We start from the raw sequence: 19,261 nt of genomic DNA, 5'->3' as shown, positions 1-19,261 counted from the left end.
GCTGGAGAGGGGAAGGAGAAACAATGGATACTGTGCCTGTAGCTTTTTTCAGGGACATTCAGAGATGCTCAAATTATTGGAATGCAAAAGGCATTAGGGTTGCATTTCTATATCCCTTACACAAAGGAATTCTGTAAACATTATCATAGTCCCTAGAAAAGACTGGCATAGGTCCTTTGACAGATGTAAATTAGGTTTTGAACTTACTCCCTGATAAAAAAAGACACACATCAGTTTAGACATTTGTCTTAGATCAGCCAGGGAAAAGAAGGATCAGTTTTCTTTAATTCCCAGTCTCCCTTGCACATTTAACCAATTCTTTTCAAGAAGAGTAATAGTCAACATATTCATTTCAACACTAACTTCTAAATCCTGGGAGACAGAAAAAGCTCCAGGACCTAGCACTTGAATCTACATAATTGGTTCATCCCAACACCAATGCCATCTTTCCAAGGTGTCATTTTCTATTCAAATGCCTTTGCAACAGTAATTCTGGCCACCTGGAATCTACAGAAAGCTTGTCAAAATCTCCCTTTCATACCAACTGCAAAAGGAAATCTTTCATTTATTTTTTAAGAGGATCCTTACAGGTGAGTGGTACTGAAGCTTTTTAAATTATCAGGACACTTAAAGTTAAGATTTTGGATTAACTAATTTCTTAGTAACTTTCTGGAAGCCACAGAACTATTTGCCTTCACTGTGAGCTTATACTTCACAGCCAAGTAGATCTAAGCTTTTCCTATATTAAAATCTTTGTGCTACAAGTCAGGAATATGCTTGCCATGTGAACACAATGCTCCTGAACAACTAAACTCTTGGTAGATTGAGGAAGAGATGCTTCAGTTCCCACTAGAGTGCATTGGAAAACCATCATCTCAAACACTGGCTCCAGCAAGACAGTTTGGCAAAAGGAAAGCAGTTAGACACTATCTCACACAGTGTAAGCAGGAATTTGTGCTGAGATATTAAACTGACCAATGCAATGCTGGAGTAAATGATTATATGCAGCTCAGAAGATAAAGAGAACACAGAATGGCCTTGGAATTTGGATATAGACTGCTTAGCACTTGTTTGGAGCTGGCAGTGGAATTGTTTCACATTTTCCTTGCTACCAGAGGCAACAGAATATTGTGCTTTCTCCTCCATGCAGAGAAGTTCACTGGTGTGTCCAAGAGTTTTAGAAGAAACTAAACTGATTCCACATACAAAGAAACAAAGAGAAATGTTGGAGTTCTAACTTATTTGCAAGTTCAGAAGAAAATGTCTTCTCCCTGACCCAGGCTGCTTAAAAACAATAGCCCACTTCTACCTTATGACAGTTTGTCCTTTGAGAAATAACATACATAAATTCTTTTATTGCTTGCCTACCATGCCCTTTGCATTGCTCTTATGCTATAGCTGGAGAAGCACCTCACTTCACATGAAAGATGACAGCTTCCTGCTTAGCAACCCTGAGCAAGGAAAGGAACTCAGGTTCGTGGTAGCTGAAAAACATCAATGGACCTTATTTTACAAGTGCTTTTCCAACAGGAGCAAGTTTTTTCTTATGAAAATGTCCTTTTTGTGTATTTTAAGGGAAGATTATCAGTACAGACTGAGAATTAAATACTTCATTAACGATGCAAACATTTCATGGTTAGTCCACAACCGTGTTTACCTTTAGAACTGCATCTTTTAGAGGTCTCATAAACCTAAAAGTTTGCAAGAGAGATAGGAAAAAAAAAAGAATACCAATATTCCATTATCCGAGGCAAACAGTGCAAAGATTAAGTGACACAAGGCTATTTAAAAAAAACCCAAGCTGTTGGTAAGAAATCAGTTTTCAACTTAACAACTGGCACAGTCCCACCAGAGTAAAGGTCTTCACTTTACACATTACTTTGAAAATTTTGCAAAACCAAATGCATGAATTTATGGAAGAATCACCATAACAAATTGTAGATCTTTGCCCAGTTCTTCTCCCAGACTGAATTTCATTTGATCACAAGCCCCCTGTCCCACAGACACCATTGCTTACAAACCCAAGCAACTGCAGATGCTGGTTGTAACACAAGGAGCTTCTAACAAGCACTTATAGTCGGGTGTTCAAGACTGAAGTAGGAAACTACACAACACAGTGATCTCAACACAGTTCTACCTAGATCTTCCTAAAACTTTGTGAGGCATCCAGTATTCTTGTCAGGACAGACAGACTGAAACACATTTCTTCACAGCATCCCTACAGGCAGGAAAAAGAAAAAACCACAAGAGAATTAGAGTCACTTCAGTTACATTATTTGGTAAGAGTCATTCCATGCTGCTATCCCACTGACATTGGGAACTACTGAGATTAGCTGACCATGTATTAATTGCATTAATATGATTTGCATGACTACACAAATGCCTTAGAGACAAGCAGGTCTGCTCAGTGCCCAACTGCTGTGGAAAGGACACCTACAAGGGAAGCCCTCTCATTTTCTCCATTCGTGCTCTCCCACTAGAGAAGACGCTTATTTTCATTTCCAGATGTAACCAGCTGTATTTCCTGCACCATGGAAAACCTTCTAAAGCCACGCATGACAATGCTTCTCTAAACTAATCTTCTGTATGATTAAACCTCAAAATGACAAAGACTAAGAGAGTGGGGAAGCTTACCTTGCATATGGTATGAAGGAAATGCTGTACCTAAGAAGAAAGATTTTGAAAGTTACTTTTCATGTCAGTTTTTATTAGAGTCACAAACAAGAACAACCCCTCTGACATTCTAAACTGCAAGTAACATAACCAAAATGAAGCTCTGAGTTTGTGAGTAACAGGAAGGAGTATCCTTGCAAGCCATCTTAGCCCAGCCAGGGTATGAAACACTACGGCAAAGTAGAGGAAGATGTTCATGCTCCACCACCTACAGGTAGGCAAGAGTAGTGTTGAGGGGCTGGCTAGGTGTCCATATGTCCATAGTTGGTGCACTCCTTTGGTGACCTTGCACAGACCAGATGTTAACATGAGAACACTGATAATTTGATTGGCATAACTGGGTCTCTGAATGAGACAAATTCAGGAGAGTGTAAAAGAGGAATACCACATAGGAGGCAACATATTGATTTAAAAGGGAAAGAAAAAAAAAGTTCAGTTCAAGCTCAGAGAAATCAAAGGAACTTGCACTAGAAATGTAGCCCTGAACCTTGTCTCCAAAGCCTCTGTAGTGGTGTGAGAGAGCAAGAAGTGGAAACAGGTCAGCTCCTCACGGATGCATTGTCTTGAATCTAAGGTATTGACATGGTAAAAATTTTCCTTCCACCTAACTCAACCTCAAAATCCACTCACAATTCAATTATTGATGTGAGGTGGAACAGAAAGTGGAGTGTGTAGGAAGGAAATCACTCACCACGCCATGGCAAAAAACTGTAAAATGCAGAAAAGCAGCGCGAGTCCTGCCTTATGCCACTGGAAGGGAGAGGAGAAGGGATGAGGGAAGAAACACAACAGGGACAACAGTGTAAGAATCTTACTTTTAAAATATTCTCCAGCTATATAAACTCCAATTATATATACATACATGACTCCAGTACTCACCCAGAAAGCAGAACAAAGTGTCAGTATGAGGCACAACTAGAAGAAAAAAAAAACAACTTTAATTTAAAATAGGAACTAATTTCTGTAAATATTGCAACACTGTAATGGGGTCCTTCACAGAGACTAATCAATTACATAATTTCACAGTTTTACTCAATCCTGCATCATAAGAGTTCCTCATATTTAAAAGTTCATTGTATTTAAAATGCTCTTGCTATTAAATTTATGAAGTGAATTAAAGCAATCAGGAAATATCAGCCTGGTATCTCCAGCAAATGATTTTATGGCTGCAAAGGAGAAGGAGGAAGAGGGTCCTGCAGGTCTTCTCCATGTCCCTGCTCCATCCCACACACTTCTTGGTGTCACAAGCACACACCACATTTCATTGCTTTGCATAAGTAAGACTTTTCAAATATTTTTCAGTTACCACTCCTAGTCTTTCTGCTTCTGCACAGTTCCTGATGATTAATGCTACCATAGTTTTACTTAAAAGCTCACCAATTAAAACTCTGCTACACTTTCAAGAACTTCGGGCTATTGCTTAGTAGCTCTCCTGTGTATATATTTAAGTAAGGCACAGTCATTCAAACCAGCACTTTTTCTGTTTTCAGTGTGTGCACTGTATCTCTCTTTCTTTACTACAGATAAAATCTTGGGGGTAGTAGGATTATTTTCTGCTTTAACTCTCAGTTTTAACAGAAGCCTCCTATTAGTTTTCATTTCCAATTTAAGATATGACAGCCCATTTGTCTATGATGCATGCCGATAATTCATCTTCCTTCATCCTTCCTAGATACACATGTACCATTGTGCTACTAAAGATTATGATGTGCATCTTTCTGCTAGAATGGAAAAAGACCCATGGAGTACAGCATAGTCTGACACTAAGACATGCATTGCCAAAGAAATCATACACTTGAACTCAACCAGTACTGACAATAAATGCAGTTCTTCCATTAGTTGTGCAGTGGTGATTTGTATATTGGTCTAAATACTGCATCATACATCTTACCACAGGCTTTATCCCAGTGGATAGCATTCCAGGAATTCTCCTGACTACAGGCATCCTGAATGCATATAACACACACACACATACACCATACAGCAGCTTCTTGCTTGGCTCTGCAAGCATATACAATTTCTCAAGCTCTATAGCATCTCTGGATGTGTAAAGAGAAACTGGGAAGTACTGATGCCAAGCAAACACTCTGAAGATATTCAGACTTGAAAATGGGAGTTTCATGCAAGTTAAACCACTTTCAACTTTATTTGCCAGGAGAAAACAGGAAAGTTGCAGAGACAAAAAACCCCATGTACTTTAAAGAAGAGTCAGTCTGAAATTTAGCAGCAACTTTCAGACACAGAAACACAGACAATGCAAGGTTTGCTGTAATTTCCATCTTCTAAAAATTAAATAATCTAAGGGTGACTCCACTGAATGTTGAATTTGCAATTTTGTTCTCTCATACAAGTTTAAAACCCAAAACTATCAGTCAGCTGGAATGATCCCTAATACAAGGTAACCAAGGCACAATCTCCCCAGGTGCTTTGTTACAAAGAGATGATTTTATCAAGGTAGAAATACCTACACAGCTCTTTCAAGGCAAACAGACAGAATATAAAAAGACAAAATTATGCAAAATAAAATATGTAGCAACATCCATAGAACAAGTTTTAAAAAAATTAGTTTCCCATCATTCACTTCTTAGGCAACACACAAATAGGATATGGTGACCTCAAGCACCCTAAAAGCACATGCATAGTTGACACACACCAGCCACAGACCCTTAATGCTCATTTAGCAAAACAAGCTGGCTTCAGCTCAGTCTTGCCTAACAGAGAGATGCTTTTCTGGCACTACACTTACCTTTCCACTACAGCAGATGTGCATTGTTCGACATCTTCAGAAAAGACAAAAAAACAGGAACTAAAAAATCATCCTTAGACACATCCTGGGCCACAGCTGTGTCAATGGATATGAAAGGATTTCACAATGAAAATTGTTGCCAGGTTTTTATGAGTTAAAAGCGACTCCTTGGATACTTACCAGCATAACAATAGTAGCGATCAAACGTGTAGGCTCAAACATCCGTTTCAATTGTTTCACTGGTCCCATAAGAAACATAGTGCTGTGGAAAACAAGTCGAGATGAATATGGAAATGAGAAAGGCAAAAGTGAAACTCAGTAAGATTAAACTGTCTGCTGCCATAGGGGCATCAGTGCTGTTATGGCAATCAGCATGGCATAACGAAACAGGATTATACAATGAGACAAAATCCATTTCCCCTTTTCTTTGTGCAAGGTATTTACAATTTTATTCACACTTGTTCCATTAAATTTAACAGAAGTAGAGCTGAACTATCAAATCAGAAGCATAGGCCAAGGTCAGCTCAAATCAGATCATCCTTGACAGATGCTTTTCTAACCTCCTTTTCAAAAACTCTTTTTAAATCTGCTTTTCAAGAACAGCATGCACAGAAACTCTCCATGGATTGCCAGGTAACCCAGCTCAATTCCTCTACATAAAAGGCTGTTTTCAGGTCTGGATCCATTCTCTGATCCTTTACCAGATCAGCAGCTTAATTTGGAGCCCTGGTGATGGAAAATGGATGAATTGTACAAGGTGAAAGTTTTATCTAAAGTGATATTTCTGCCTCATATATTATTCTACCTCATTAGGATATTGCTTCCAATTCAACTATTTATGCCTTCTTGCATCATACTAAGTTTCCACAATCACAGAAAGCTGGGCCTGTCACAGAGTATGTAGGGCTTTGCTTCAGGAACCTTGATGATCATGAAGTCTTATTACATATGCTTGCCTTGACAGACAGACTGCCTCACACCAAAACGCACAGAACACTTCCAAATGCAAAATGGCAAAGAATTTTTATCTGGGGGAAGAGGAACCAACAAAATCAAAAAAAAGCCTCAATGCTCACAGCATGAGTGTGATTCTTGTTTACTGATGAGCAACTTTTACAATGAATGCATTACTAATAAAAATAAACAAAATTAAAATTTTCTTAACCATTTCAGGGCACTACTGGGGAAATGCTGTTCTGTAGAATTCAACAAGAAAATTATCTACAAAAACAAATCTCTCGTAAATGCAACAGTTTCTACTATGCATGCACTATCATTCTGCTTTTGTTTCTCATCTGTATTAGGGAAATGATATAGATTGTTACCTCCCAATAGATGCAATATTTCCCAGGGTATAAAACACTGCAAAGAGTACCAGCCCTTTCTTTGGGATCCATAGCAGACAGCTACCCTGTAAAAAGGAACATTTAATGAAGGGGGGGAGAAATTAATAAGAAATCCAAATTTTTAAATTGAAACAAATATCATATATATATATATATATATATATACACACACATATACAAAAAGTGTCACATCACAAAAGAAATATTAGGAAAACTTCAAGCCGAACTGCAGAATTACACATACTATAGTAAATCGCATTTGTTGGCATTCTCGTTAAGAGTCAGTGTATTGCATCTAACTGGAATCCAGTCAAATGTTTCCGCAGAGACTCCGAAAAATTAAGCAACAGCATAGAGGGAGGCTATAATTAGCTGGGCTCCTGAAACTCAAATACTGAGGAGATCTGGCGAAAAGTCCTTACCAAGATCGAGCACACGCATCCGATCACAAAACACGCAATGAAACCTTTCACTCGGGTGCCCCAACCTAACGAAGTCGCATCAATAACCTGGAAACGAGGAGAAAAACAAAAGCGAAACTTGTTTACTGTAGCTCTTGCCTCCTACCAAGCGCGAAAACTTCCTCTCGGACGCTACCGTGTCCTGCTCAAGCACCCCCCCGAGTGTGAAGCGGAGGATCCCGAGGCCCCGGAACGCGCGGGAGCAGCGCTGGCGGAGCCCACGCGGGACTACCTGCCCGCGTCACCGGCGCCTTCTTCGGGGTGGCCGCTCCGCCACCGCGCCGAGCGCACCGGGGAAGGGGTGGCCGGGTCCCCCCGCTCGGCACCGAGGCGCTACCTCGGCCAGGCCACTCGGTTCCTCCGCGTCGCGGCCGCTCAGCACCCGCTTCAACTTGTCCATGGCTCCACAGCCGCCCGGCCAGCCGGAATGCCCTGCCCGAATGCCCTGCCCGCCCTTCCCTGCTCTTCCCCTCCCTCCCCAGGGACTACCAGCCCCGGCAGCCACCGCGCCCACCTGCGCGCCGAAGGTAGGGGAAGGCCAACGGGGCGGCGTGCAGGCTGCCGGGGGATGTAGTCCGGATGTGGACGGATCCTATCTCCTCCCAGCACTTCCCACTCCACCACTTGGCAGATGCGAAACTCATTTTATAGTCAGCGAGGTTTCATTTTAATCCCACGACTGTGGCTGTTCACCTGCTCACTTCATTTTCGTCTCCTGCCAGACAAAGGTATGTGGAGGCAATGTCCTACTGGCAGCCAAAATTCAGCATCACAAGTAGTTATTTCAGTTTATTTTGCTCAGTTAAAAACAGAACTGTAAAATGTTCGGTACATTTTATTTGCAACATACAAGGAACAATATAAACTGCCACATAAAACTCAACACAAAACAGCTGGAGAATAACCCCACTCCCTCCCCCCTAAAGTTATTTATTCAAAGTGGTGCTTTTCTGTGGAAATTTTGTGCCAGAGCTAGCTGTACACCAGTTTATATCGCTGATTCTTGGTAATCTGCATAGTGTAAAAAAGTCACAAAGTGCTCCAATTTTGAGCTTGTTGCAACTTTAACTTCTTAAAGGTGTTCTTGTAATTTCCCCAACACCTGTGTTCCACTGAAATGCACAGCACTCTTTAGAATAGATGGAGAGCACATATCTAGAGTCAGGATACAAGTCCATTCCATAAAACTTTACCAACGGGTCACAAATTAGGATGTATGATGGGCAAGAGAAAATACACAGTATAAGCTAAATATGGCAGAGAGCCCTTTCCATTGGTCCCTCCCCAGTCAGTGGCTTTCCCCCCACACTCTATTTCAGCCCAAACGATTTTAATGTTAGCATCACTGACCAAGCCCAAATCACAGTTTAACAAATACAGATACAATTTCCTTCATGTCAGCATTACATGAGCTCTGCTCCCAGTCATACCAGCTGTTAAGTGTGTTTTTGTAAGCTCTAAGGCATGTATACTAATATATGCTTAGAGTAAAAGAAGTGCCATGATTTACTTCCACCAGAAAAATATCTCTTCCACCCCCATTTTTTGTTCCCTTCCTTGTCACTCTTTCCTGACTTCCCTCTATCACTGCAGTGGACCCAAATAATCTTCTATTACCAAATGGATTTTAATCTCTCCCATGCTTCATTCAGTTGCAGTCTCCTTCTTCATCCTGACACTAAAATGTTTAGGAAACAAGGGCAGGAAGATGAAAAAAAAGCCAACAGAATTTAGGACTGTAATGGAGAACATAGAGGACCTTCTATTTCAAAGTGGCCATAAATTCATTCATCCAGACCATGGCTGATAATTATCTGATAATTACCATGCTGGCAACTTCTTTCAGAAACTGTTTCACTTTGGTTCTCTTCACTCATCCTATGGAATATTTTTTTGGCAGTAATCCTTTCCAAAGGATTCCAAAGATAAGGCTGAAGGTGTATTCAGAAAAATAGCAGTTTAATTGGTAACTTTGTACAAACTAACCCTCACAGTCTCTCTGTGACATAGGCATATATTAAATCTCCTTTTTACATACAGGGAATGGAGGCACAGTGAAATATCTTCCCTATGGTTAGAGTAAATCAGTGACACAGCAAAAATTGCAGTTAGTTCCTGCCTTTCTACCTGCTGTAGAATTCACTAGAACAGGCTGCCTCAAATAAAAGTGAAATTCGTGTGTTATTTGTTTTTACTAAGGACACAGTCATTTAGATGGCAGTAGACTCTTTTTTTTTCCCCTAAAAACCTCAGGGTCTTCTCTACATAAAAACGACTTCACAAAAGATATGGTTAAATACTAGGTTTTGTGGAGGGCTGCTTCTAGTAAGCCATGCAGTGTAGAATACCAAGAGTTTTAAACAAAAACCCCAAGACATCAGAATGTGTACATGTTCCTATCTGCAAGCATCTTGCACCAGAAGGCCTGCTTTTCACTGCAGTTGCTTGCTTCCTGCACTGAGTGTCAGCAGCAAATCCAGACAAGCCTGCTTAGCTGCCCCACTCTTAGGCCAAACTAGTTATATATTGCAGGCTTTCCAAAAGCAATACAAGTATTTCAGTTTCATCTACAGTGTTGAAACCATGACTATACAAGTGATCACACTTCTATTAATATAAGAACTTAGAAGAATTTTAAAATAAACCAAAATGATGTATCTGGAATACATGTTAGCATCCTTCTAAGGCCATACAGGATCTCCTTTCTCAAACTGCAAATAACAGCATCCTTTAGGGATCATACTTCCCCAGCCTTGAGCCCCACTGCAGTTTTGCAATTTGGGCATCAGAGCAGTAGAACCATCACATGTGGGCATCTCCAAGAGAAGGCCAGTGCAGGGCAATGCCTTTCCAGCATCATATATGACTGGAGCAGCACAAGGACCCCAAGTGAGAGCCCCAGAACTGCCCAGAGAATCCCAAAAGTGCCCAGTGAACTCCAGCTGACATCTGATTATACCAGCGTTTGGGAAGAGACTTAACCAGTGCTTCTCTGTTAACCTCCAGCTCTCCTCCTGCTCTGGAGTTAATGCTTCACAAATAATTTAATCTTTATATAGCATCAAAAATATATTTCTTTCCTACACTTAAACCTATCCTCAGATGAAATTAGTATTCTTAGGTGAGACTCTGGATCAGAAACTACAAGAAGTAACTTTGCTGGTTATCAGTAGGGAAAGCCAAGCAAAATGGGTAGTTTAGGACTGACAGATCAAACTAAATGCAGAGGATTTTTTTTCTTTTTAATGTGGATTATTTCTCAATAAAAATAAAATCATACCAGTTTTACAACTCTGGTAGTCTCTTTATATCTGAAGCAGCAATAACAAAATCTTCATAGAAGTGTTAGCAGATGGGGGTAAAGACAATACTCCTGCCTGCTTGGTGAACTAAACAGAACTCAGACTCCTAATAGTCATTTCTCCAATCTGTTGGAAACTGTAACTCACCACCAGTCTATCATCAACTCCAGACACAGGTTAAAAAAACCCAAACAAAAAAGACCATTAGCAACACCTGATTGAAATGTTTTCTCTCAAGGCTACAGAGAAATTAGCCAAATTCTTCATTCCACTAGTAGTGAAATGCCCCCCTAGACAACAATTGTGATCACATTATCTCCAGTCTAATTCAAGTCCTTATAAAGCCACATTTATTTAGACTTAGCACATGTGGTTTCCAGTGACATTTCTGGTTTAGGCTCCAGCTTCTCTGGGAATTCTAATTTTTCACAGATTGTCTCCTTTATGGGTAGATACTGAGAGATCTCGTTAGGTTCTGTGAACAGGGAAGGTGGAACGTTCTAAAAAGCAAAAATTTTACATGAAATGAGTGAAAGAAAAGAGGAGTTAAGAAAAAGTATTCCAACCCCAAACTTTTACATTAATTACTGCTTAATCAATTTATTTTTAATTAATCATTTACTGGATATAAACACCACTAGAGGCAAACTTTTTAGAAGCTAAGGAAAAATGAGGGAGAAGGAAAGGTACAAGAAAATGAAAGTTCAGGCATCTGTCATGAATAAAAATCAACAGCTTCAACTCCAAATGTACCACAAATTATTCTGAGCTGCTACCAGAGTGTTAAGGTAACCTATTAACCTCAAATATTTGAGAAAAACTCAAAGAATCTATTACCAAACAGATCTTAATCTCTAATACTTCTTGGAAGTACACAACCAGCCATGAAATATAACATGGAATGTGGAGTACCTGATTCTGCAGCTGAACAGTTCTATGCAAAAATACAATAATAAAAACATTTTATTAACTCAGTAGTAGAATAAGTGACCTAATTCCATTCCTTGTCATGTGATCTGAGCATTTACAAAATGCAAATCTGCTCTAAAATCACCAAAACAAAAGCTGCATAAGCAGAAAGAATTTTCCACTGTATTAATTCCAAACTGTACAAAAAAGGACTTAAAGTCACAGTATTTTTCTATGCTGACCATAAAACTAAAAAGCAGAAGGAAAATAAACAAAGTTCTAAAAATGGGATACCTTTAAACTTGGTATTTTGCTTTCCCTGGATGTGTATTCTCGCAATATGTAGGTCTTGTCAGCCTAATGGAATAAAGCAATCATCTGGTATCAGTACAAACAAGCACTTTAAATACATTGAATTTAGTAAGCATTGGAACTTGGTCGACTACGTATTTTCACCTAGGAGAAGAAATGCACATTTAAATTCACAAAGACAGACGATAACAATGCTGGTTTTTTTCCAAAAATCACCTGTGTGCATGCTTCAAAATAAATTCTATGACTGAATATGCTCATTAATTTTTACTCAGCTAGAACTACACATCTTACACAGAATTACCAAACCATACATCTTAACATCCTGTATTATTTATGAGATACCAGAACTCAATGTACTATGGACAGTTATTTGCAAGTTACATTTGCAGACTAATTCTATTAGGCAAGACAAAAATAACATGCTTAGAAACAAGACGGTATTGAACTCTTTACTGTTGCCTGTTTTTCCTCTTGTACTTCCTTCTCCAATCTGTGTCTGTCAAATGTATTTAAATGATTACATCACAGGAGGGGTACCCTACTCTGCTCATACACCATGGCATCCAGCACTTAGTTCCTAGCTCAGCACCACTACAATAATATACACTCAGAAGTTTTTGTGTCCCCAAACATCAGTATTAAATTAGAGTAACATTGCCAGGTCACTGGAAGTGAAATGACAAGGGAACCTCTGTAAAATAAGTCATGATGGAAAGAAAGGATTTACCTCATGATGAAGCCTTGTATCATTCATCCTGATGAGTACTCCATCCACTCGCAAGAAGAACCTCAGCAGCACAAAAAAGCTGGAAGGCATAACTCTCTGCAGAAATAAAGATGGCCATTCAGCACCCTATAAAGGCTTACTTTAAGCATGTACTTGTCTACATCAGATATTCACAAAGGAAGGCAACATGGAAAGTTTTCACGAATGAATTCAAAATTTGGGCTGTTGATTTGCTACAGCTATGGCTGGCCAGCTGGGCAGACAGTGTCTCAAAGCATTATTAGGCAAGATGCAGGAGGGAAAAGGGTGTTCCCTGGAGCAAATGGCAGATTACAAAGGGTTCAAGACAATACCATTTCCAGTAAGATCATACTTCTAAGAGCAAGGATAAGAACTTTGTGCTTTAAAGTTTAAATCCCAGAAGGAACAACATGCAAAAAGCAGCTGTGTTTTTCATTAATCAGCCAACTGAGTTCCCAGGTATCTTTTATACACCTCCTCTACTTACTACTTTCACACTCAAACTTGATACTCCATGATCGTGGAGTTCATCTTCAAACAGGAGTACTTCTTCAAAAAACATAATTTGTTCCCTGGCTTTCAATTTCTCTGTATTTATGTGTTCTGTTGTAGGAACAACCTAGAGAAAAAGATCAAGAACAGTTAGCATATTAATTTGTTGCCAAAGTACATAAAGTTTGTCCTGATATTTTGAATTCCAGTTTTAAAAAGGAAAAATCTTCTAGGGCACTAAGCTTAAGACACCCCAAATTTCTAAGAGAAAAAGTTAAAATCAAAGTTTCTAAGAGTTTCTTCTTGGAAATAACATCAAGCAAAAGCAAAAACTAAGAGTGAAAAATTCTGAATGAACTTCTGAATACAGGCTCAGTAGGGTTTCAGCAGAAAACAATTCTGCTCACCTTCTTTCAAATCATTTGAACATGGCTTGTGTTTAACATATGTATGAGAAGTTCAGGTTTATAAACAGATTTTCATGCATTTAGCACCCCTAGCCCTCTACACACCTTGAAAAGGATTCTAGTAAAGCTTTTCCATGGAAATCAAGCACCTGTCTGTTTTCCATTTCATGGTCTTCCCAGACACTTCTGGGGTCTAAAGACTATGGATCAACATTGTTTATTTCTATGTTGCACTTTTAATTCCAGCACAACTCAAATGATCTCTAACTAAAGTGATTTTAGTGAATTAATACAGATTATCTGCTTAATAGCAAGCAAGCTGTATGCAGTAAACAGAAGCTGGAAACTTAAAAAGAAAGACATGGGAGGGTCTGTGAGTTTAAATATGAGGAGTTACTGAGTTACTGTTGCAGAAAAATATCAGGCCATTGAAAGCAGCCAGGTCAGAAAGCAGACAAGGATGCAAGCAGCAGAGCATGAAGGTACTACAAGAATGACACAACTGATAGTTCTGCTGTGTCATCAGCTCAGGGCTCCAGTGCAGCCCCTAGCAAGAGCTGAAGCCTCCCATGTGCTTTAATCCTAAAACACTTTAAGACACCACCCACCCCCATAATTAAAATAAGCCATGATTTGATTAGAATAAAATCATGACCTGAGAGACATGAGAAGCCCAAATTACACTCTGAAATCAGAAATTATGAAGCACAGATTTTACAGAAGCCTACTGAAAGGTAAATGACAGCTTTAAAAAAAAGTTTGATTGAAGTGAAATGCGGCAATTAACAAGAAGAAAATTATTACCTTTAATGTTGCAGTATCTCCCAGCAAAGTTCCTTTGTAATCTGTTGTGTAAGTCCAGTCATATGGCTTGACAACTTCCTTACTGTGCTCAGTATCACTCCTCAACAGTGAAAGAAAAAACAGCTTTGTAGTAATTGCTTTGTATCGATTTTCAAAAAAATTACAGCCTCACATAAGACTGTGCATTAGAATTCTCACATTGTTCCTAACGAAAAACAGCAGCATTGTCTGAGCTGCAATCACAGTGTCAAAACTTAATCATGGTTTCACATCTGTTTCCATAATAACTTTGAAAACAATTATGAGAATTCTCAATCTATCTCAGTTTTATGACTCAAAGATTTTCATGCAATACTGATGAAAATTTTGTATTTCAAGATCATTTTCTTTTTAAGTAGGCAGAAAGTGATCTCTTAACAACAGATAGCAATTATTAACACTGCAATTTAGCTTAGTTTTCATGACAACTTTGCTTCCTTTTTGTGCCTTATTTCCAGGTGCTTTACAGCTAATCCAATTTGGTAAATACTAAGCATCATAATTAGTTCTCATGCATGGTAATTGTTCTGCTTTATTCCTAAGCCTCAGATTTTGAACATATATCACAGCACTTTGCAACACCACACAATACAGTCTTGTAATGCTCAAGGCCCCATGAATTTGAATAAACAGAAACAGCATTCAGTCATGTTAAACTTGAAGTTTACTTTAAGAAAGCCACAACACAGCTGAAAATACAGCTGGCTCAATTTAACAGAAAGTATGACAGCAAAGAAAAGCCAAGGGACTTCTGTGATCACATACTGTATCTAGGGTAGAACCAAATGCAGTGTGGTCCTCAAGAGTTCAGTTTGTTCCTTTAACTACTGGTTCCCAGTTTCATATACAACACACCAGTACTTGTCCACTGGTGATAAAATACTGTACCTGCTCTCTTGCCACTCCTCTGCACAAGCGACTTTGATCATACCTTGACAATTATTGACACATTTTAAAGCATCTGTAGCATTGAACTCAATTCCAAAACCATTGCTATGTTGTATTCTTAGGACATTGTCTCCAAACATCATCTCTGGCAGGGAAGGCATGTGTAATTCATCAGCCAACCTGCAGAGAAAAATAAGAGAGGCATCAGTCAGCTACAGCTCAGTGAAAGCAGTCCTTGTTTTGGCATAAGGATTCTTTAGACCATGTTAACTTAGAAGACATCCTGTCAATATGTTCTGCGAGACTTCATTGTTTCCTCAGGCTAATCATTTCACCTGAAATGCAGTCATTGATCCGAAGTGACTTTTCCACCAAAAAATTATTCCTAAAGCATTCCTTCACCATCAGGCTCAGACAAAATTCTCACACATGAGGAATCAAGCGTATCTGAGAAGCATGTAGAAGCAATTTTCCACCTGTGCTAGTAAATCCCTGGATGGTCAGTGGACCAACTTCAGTAGGTACTCAAAGAAACTTTTAGGAACAAGGACTCATCATGAGCAAGTTTGAATTCACTGCACAGTGGTCCATACCTCCAAACTTAGAAGCCTGCAAAAAAGATGCTTAAGACAACCCTGGCAGAGTATGTAAAAAGTACAGAAGACACAACAGCACTCTACTACTTTTTCAAGCTGGTAGAAGACCCGTACTGGTACGCTTCCTAAACTTTTCCTCCCTACTTACCAAGATTGAAAAGAAATACACGACATCTGGAGAGAAGAAAGCTTTAGGAAATACACTCATTTAAGTGAGGGGAGGGAGATGAGTGTCCTAATCATAATGTTCACATTGATAACAAGGCATTCCTGAACAAAAGTTATTTCTGTAACCCTTAATACAAAGAAACAATGTTAACCTAACTAGAATAAAAATAGCAAATTCACAGACCTAGAGAATAAAATCCTATATTTCTCCCAGAGAAGGCAGAATAACATTTTCATAACATAAACTTTTCCATTTCATCAAGTGTAGGAATCCTTGACCTGCAAAAACCAATCCCTTCATAGAAAAAGAGTTCTTGGCTGTGGCACATATAATCCTTCACCTTTCCACACAGGTCACTGAGGGAATTTTGCAATATATATTTGCCAGAAATAAAATTCCTATAGCTACTAATAATGTTCCCCAAGCAACAAAAAAGACAAAATGGGTTGCTGTGACCTTGTTGTGACCTATAATTGGCCTCAGCCCATCGACCCAGCCTGTCCAGATCCCTTTGCTGAGCCTTCCTACCCTCCAGCAAATCAACACTTCCACCTGACTTGGGGTCATCTGTGAACTTATGGAGGGTGCACCCAATCACCTTGTCCAGACCATCAATAAAGATACTGAACAGGACTGGCCCCAGTACTGAGCCCTGGGGAACACCACTGTTGATGGGCCACCAGTGGGATGTAACTCCATTCACCATGATTCTTTGAGCTCAGATAGTGTTTTACCCAGCAAATAGTGCACCCATCCCAGCCATGAACAGCCAGTTCCTCACAGAGAACCTCAGAACCTCAGAAAAGGTAAAAGCAAGATAAATGAAAGTACATTTAACAAGACTAATGAGATTCCCATGTATACTGAAATTTATTTCAGAAAATGAAACCGAAAAATATCTGCTAAATCCATCTGCCACTAAGGTCAGTTATGGCACAGCTGAATTCTTCAGTTCCGCATTAGCAAATCTGACTTAAGTACTTGATGCTGATACAGGAACATTTTCTCCAGTGATTTCACTGGATCGGAAATTCTTACTAGAATAATTTGGAATACTAGAAGAGAGCAAATTATAAATTTTTAACGAAAACCACTATCTTAAAACAGCTATTACCAAGACATGGTATGAGACATTAAAAATATCCTTTTTCAAAAGTAATTAAGAAAATCAGGCTTCTAATTAGCAGGTCTCAGTTTCCAGAGATCCACAGATCCAAAACCATTACAATCATACAATCACAGAATTTGAGCAGGAAGAAACCTTAAAGGTGAAGTTCCAACCCCTCTGCCATGGGTAAGAACACCTCCACTACATCAGGTTGCCCAAAGCTCCATCCAACCTGGCCTTGACCATCTCCAGGGATGGGGCATTTACAACTTCTCCGGACAACCTGTTCCAGTGACTCACCATCCTCACAAGTCAGGAATTTTTTTCCTAGGGTCCAATCTAAATCTCCTCTTTTTCAGTTCAAATCCATTCTCCCTTGTCTTTGTACTACATGCCCTTGTAAAAACTCCCTCTTCGTCTTTCTTGTAAACTGCCTTCTGCAATCACTAAAACAAAATTTTGGAAATTATCTGTAACCCAAATGGTCTCAGTTTCTCCAGCCCGATAATCAAGCTTGAAGAGAAGGAACAACGCCGGTCCCCGCGCCCGTAACTGGGCCGAACAGCATCTCCCCCGCCCTGGGAACGCTCTGGGTTTCTTTCGCAAGGCCACCCGATGTCCCCGGCCCTCGCTGTGAGGGCCGAGGTCGCAGCCCCGCCGTGGCTCCCGGAGCAGCGGGGACACCGTGCTGTATTCTGCCGTTCTGTGTCCCCCTGCGCCCCCGGACTGGAGCCCGCCCCACCTCTCGGCCTGAGCTGACTTCATGATGTGCGTCCGGGCGGCGCTCAGCTTCCACGGCCCGAAGGTGAAGTCGCGCCGGCTGCTCTGGAAAACGGGATGCATGGCGACCTCCTCTCCACCGAGCAGAAGGCGGGAGGCGGCGGAAGAGGCGGCGGCGGAGCCCCTCTCCTCCCGCACAGCCCTCACGGCAGCAGCGGCGTCCCCGGAACCGCCGCCCCGCGGCGTTTCCGCTTCCAGGGGCGCGCGCGGCGCGGCGCCCCGGCGGCGGGGAAATCCTGCGGTGCATCCGGAAGAATTTTGCCAGCAGGGCGAGGGAGGGGATTCTGCCCTTCTGCTCAGCTCTAGTGAGCCTATATCTGCAGTGTTCTGTCCAGGACAGGAGAGACATGGAGCCCCTGCAGCAGGTCCAGCTAAGGGCAACGAAAATGATTTAGGCACTGGGGCATCTCCGTTAGGTGAAGGGCTGAGGGAGCTGGGCCTGTTCAGCCTCGAGAAGAGGTGGCTGAGAGGGGCCCTTATCAGTGTGTACAAATATCTAAAGAGGGGATTCCAAAATGTGGATCCATGCTCTTCTCGGTGGTGCCAAGCAATGGGACCAGAGGCAACGGGCAGAAACTGATGCACAGAAGTTCCACCTGAACATGAGGAAGAAGTTCTTTACTGTGCAAGTCACCGAGCACTGGAGCAGGTTGTCTAGAGAGTTCGTGATGTCTCCACCACTGGCGATATTCCAGACCTGTCTAGACACAGCCCTGTGCCATGTACTTGGGGATGACCCTGCTTCATTTGGGAGGTTGGACCAGATGATCCATTGTGGTTCTTTCCAACCTGCCCAGTCTGTGATTCTGGGAGGTGATATGGGGGCAGGGATGGGGTTCCACACTTCTCTGTGCTGCTGGAGACACCGTGGGGAGAATTGGCTCTCTGATCTCCTCTGCCCAGGATGAAGAGCCAGCAAGCTCACCCAAGCCCCTGTTCCAGCAAAGCTGGGCTGCAGAAGCCAGTGGAGAATGTTTGTGTGCCCCACAACTGCTTGTGCCTCCAGCCACTTCCCCATGGATACCTTGCCGAGAGCAGTGGGACAGCTGAGTAGGAGCAGTTTTGGGGAGCTATGAAGCCTCTGGTGGCCCTGGACCACCTCCATGGCTGCACTCAAGAGTTGCAGCAAGCATTACCTGGCTCCATCACACAGGTGCCCTGTGCTGTGTTACACACACATGTGTGGACACAAAATCACATCTGGGCAAGGTTAGAAGGGGCCGCAGTGGATCATCTGGTCCAGCTTCTCTGTTCAGGCGAGGTCATCCCAGAGCACATGGCACAGGATTGTGTCTAGACAGGTCTGGAATATCTCCAGTGAGAGAGACTCCACAACCCCTCTGGGCAACCAGTGCACAGACACTTGCACAGGATGTAAGTTCTTCCTCACGTTCAGGTGGAAATTCTGTGCATCAGTTTTTGCTCATTGTGGAATCTCTTGTGCTGCTTTGATATGTTTTTGAATGCTGTCCAAATAT

At 41.1% G+C, this 19,261-nt stretch overlaps 2 protein-coding genes across 2 annotated transcripts; both read right to left on the bottom strand.

Annotated features, from left to right (window-relative positions):
• Positions 1–1,763: 1,763 nt before the first annotated feature.
• Positions 1,764–7,653, bottom strand: SFT2D2 (SFT2 domain containing 2). Its single transcript, XM_062515483.1, has 8 exons — positions 7,564–7,653; positions 7,188–7,274; positions 6,745–6,830; positions 5,600–5,681; positions 3,553–3,588; positions 3,365–3,423; positions 2,635–2,664; positions 1,764–2,218 (listed from the first exon to the last, which is right to left on the bottom strand). The coding sequence occupies exons 1-8, from the start codon at positions 7,624–7,626 to the stop codon at positions 2,179–2,181; spliced, it is 483 nt and encodes a 160-aa protein (XP_062371467.1). The 5' UTR covers positions 7,627–7,653; the 3' UTR covers positions 1,764–2,178.
• Positions 7,654–8,055: 402 nt separating this feature from the next.
• On the bottom strand, positions 8,056–17,913 carry TIPRL (TOR signaling pathway regulator). Its single transcript, XM_062515482.1, has 7 exons — positions 17,746–17,913; positions 15,131–15,310; positions 14,204–14,303; positions 12,988–13,119; positions 12,480–12,575; positions 11,732–11,794; positions 8,056–11,028 (listed from the first exon to the last, which is right to left on the bottom strand). Exons 1-7 carry the CDS (start codon positions 17,844–17,846, stop codon positions 10,879–10,881), a joined length of 822 nt encoding a protein of 273 aa, XP_062371466.1. The 5' UTR covers positions 17,847–17,913; the 3' UTR covers positions 8,056–10,878.
• Positions 17,914–19,261: the final 1,348 nt, after the last annotated feature.

This window comes from Cinclus cinclus, chromosome 2 (genome assembly GCF_963662255.1).
Source record: "Cinclus cinclus chromosome 2, bCinCin1.1, whole genome shotgun sequence".
Taxonomy (NCBI): domain Eukaryota; kingdom Metazoa; phylum Chordata; class Aves; order Passeriformes; family Cinclidae; genus Cinclus; species Cinclus cinclus.
This window is presented reverse-complemented; position numbering and strand designations above follow the sequence as displayed.

Excerpts from the sequence above, each read along its gene's own strand:
- SFT2D2 (XM_062515483.1), bottom strand. The coding sequence starts at position 7,626 with ATGGACAAGTTGAAGCGGGTGCTGAGCGGCCGCGACGCGGAGGAACCG. Across the intron at positions 7,275-7,563 it reads AACCGAGTGGCCTGGCCGAG|GTTATTGATGCGACTTCGTT; the intron begins GTAGCGCCTCGG and ends CCTCGTTTCCAG. Across the intron at positions 3,424-3,552 it reads CACTTTGTTCTGCTTTCTGG|TGGCATAAGGCAGGACTCGC; the intron begins GTGAGTACTGGA and ends TCTCCCTTCCAG.
- TIPRL (XM_062515482.1), bottom strand. The coding sequence starts at position 17,846 with ATGCATCCCGTTTTCCAGAGCAGCCGGCGCGACTTCACCTTCGGGCCG. Across the intron at positions 14,304-15,130 it reads GAGGAGTGGCAAGAGAGCAG|GAGTGATACTGAGCACAGTA; the intron begins GTACAGTATTTT and ends TTCACTGTTGAG. Across the intron at positions 11,795-12,479 it reads ATACAAGGCTTCATCATGAG|GCTGACAAGACCTACATATT; the intron begins GTAAATCCTTTC and ends TTATTCCATTAG.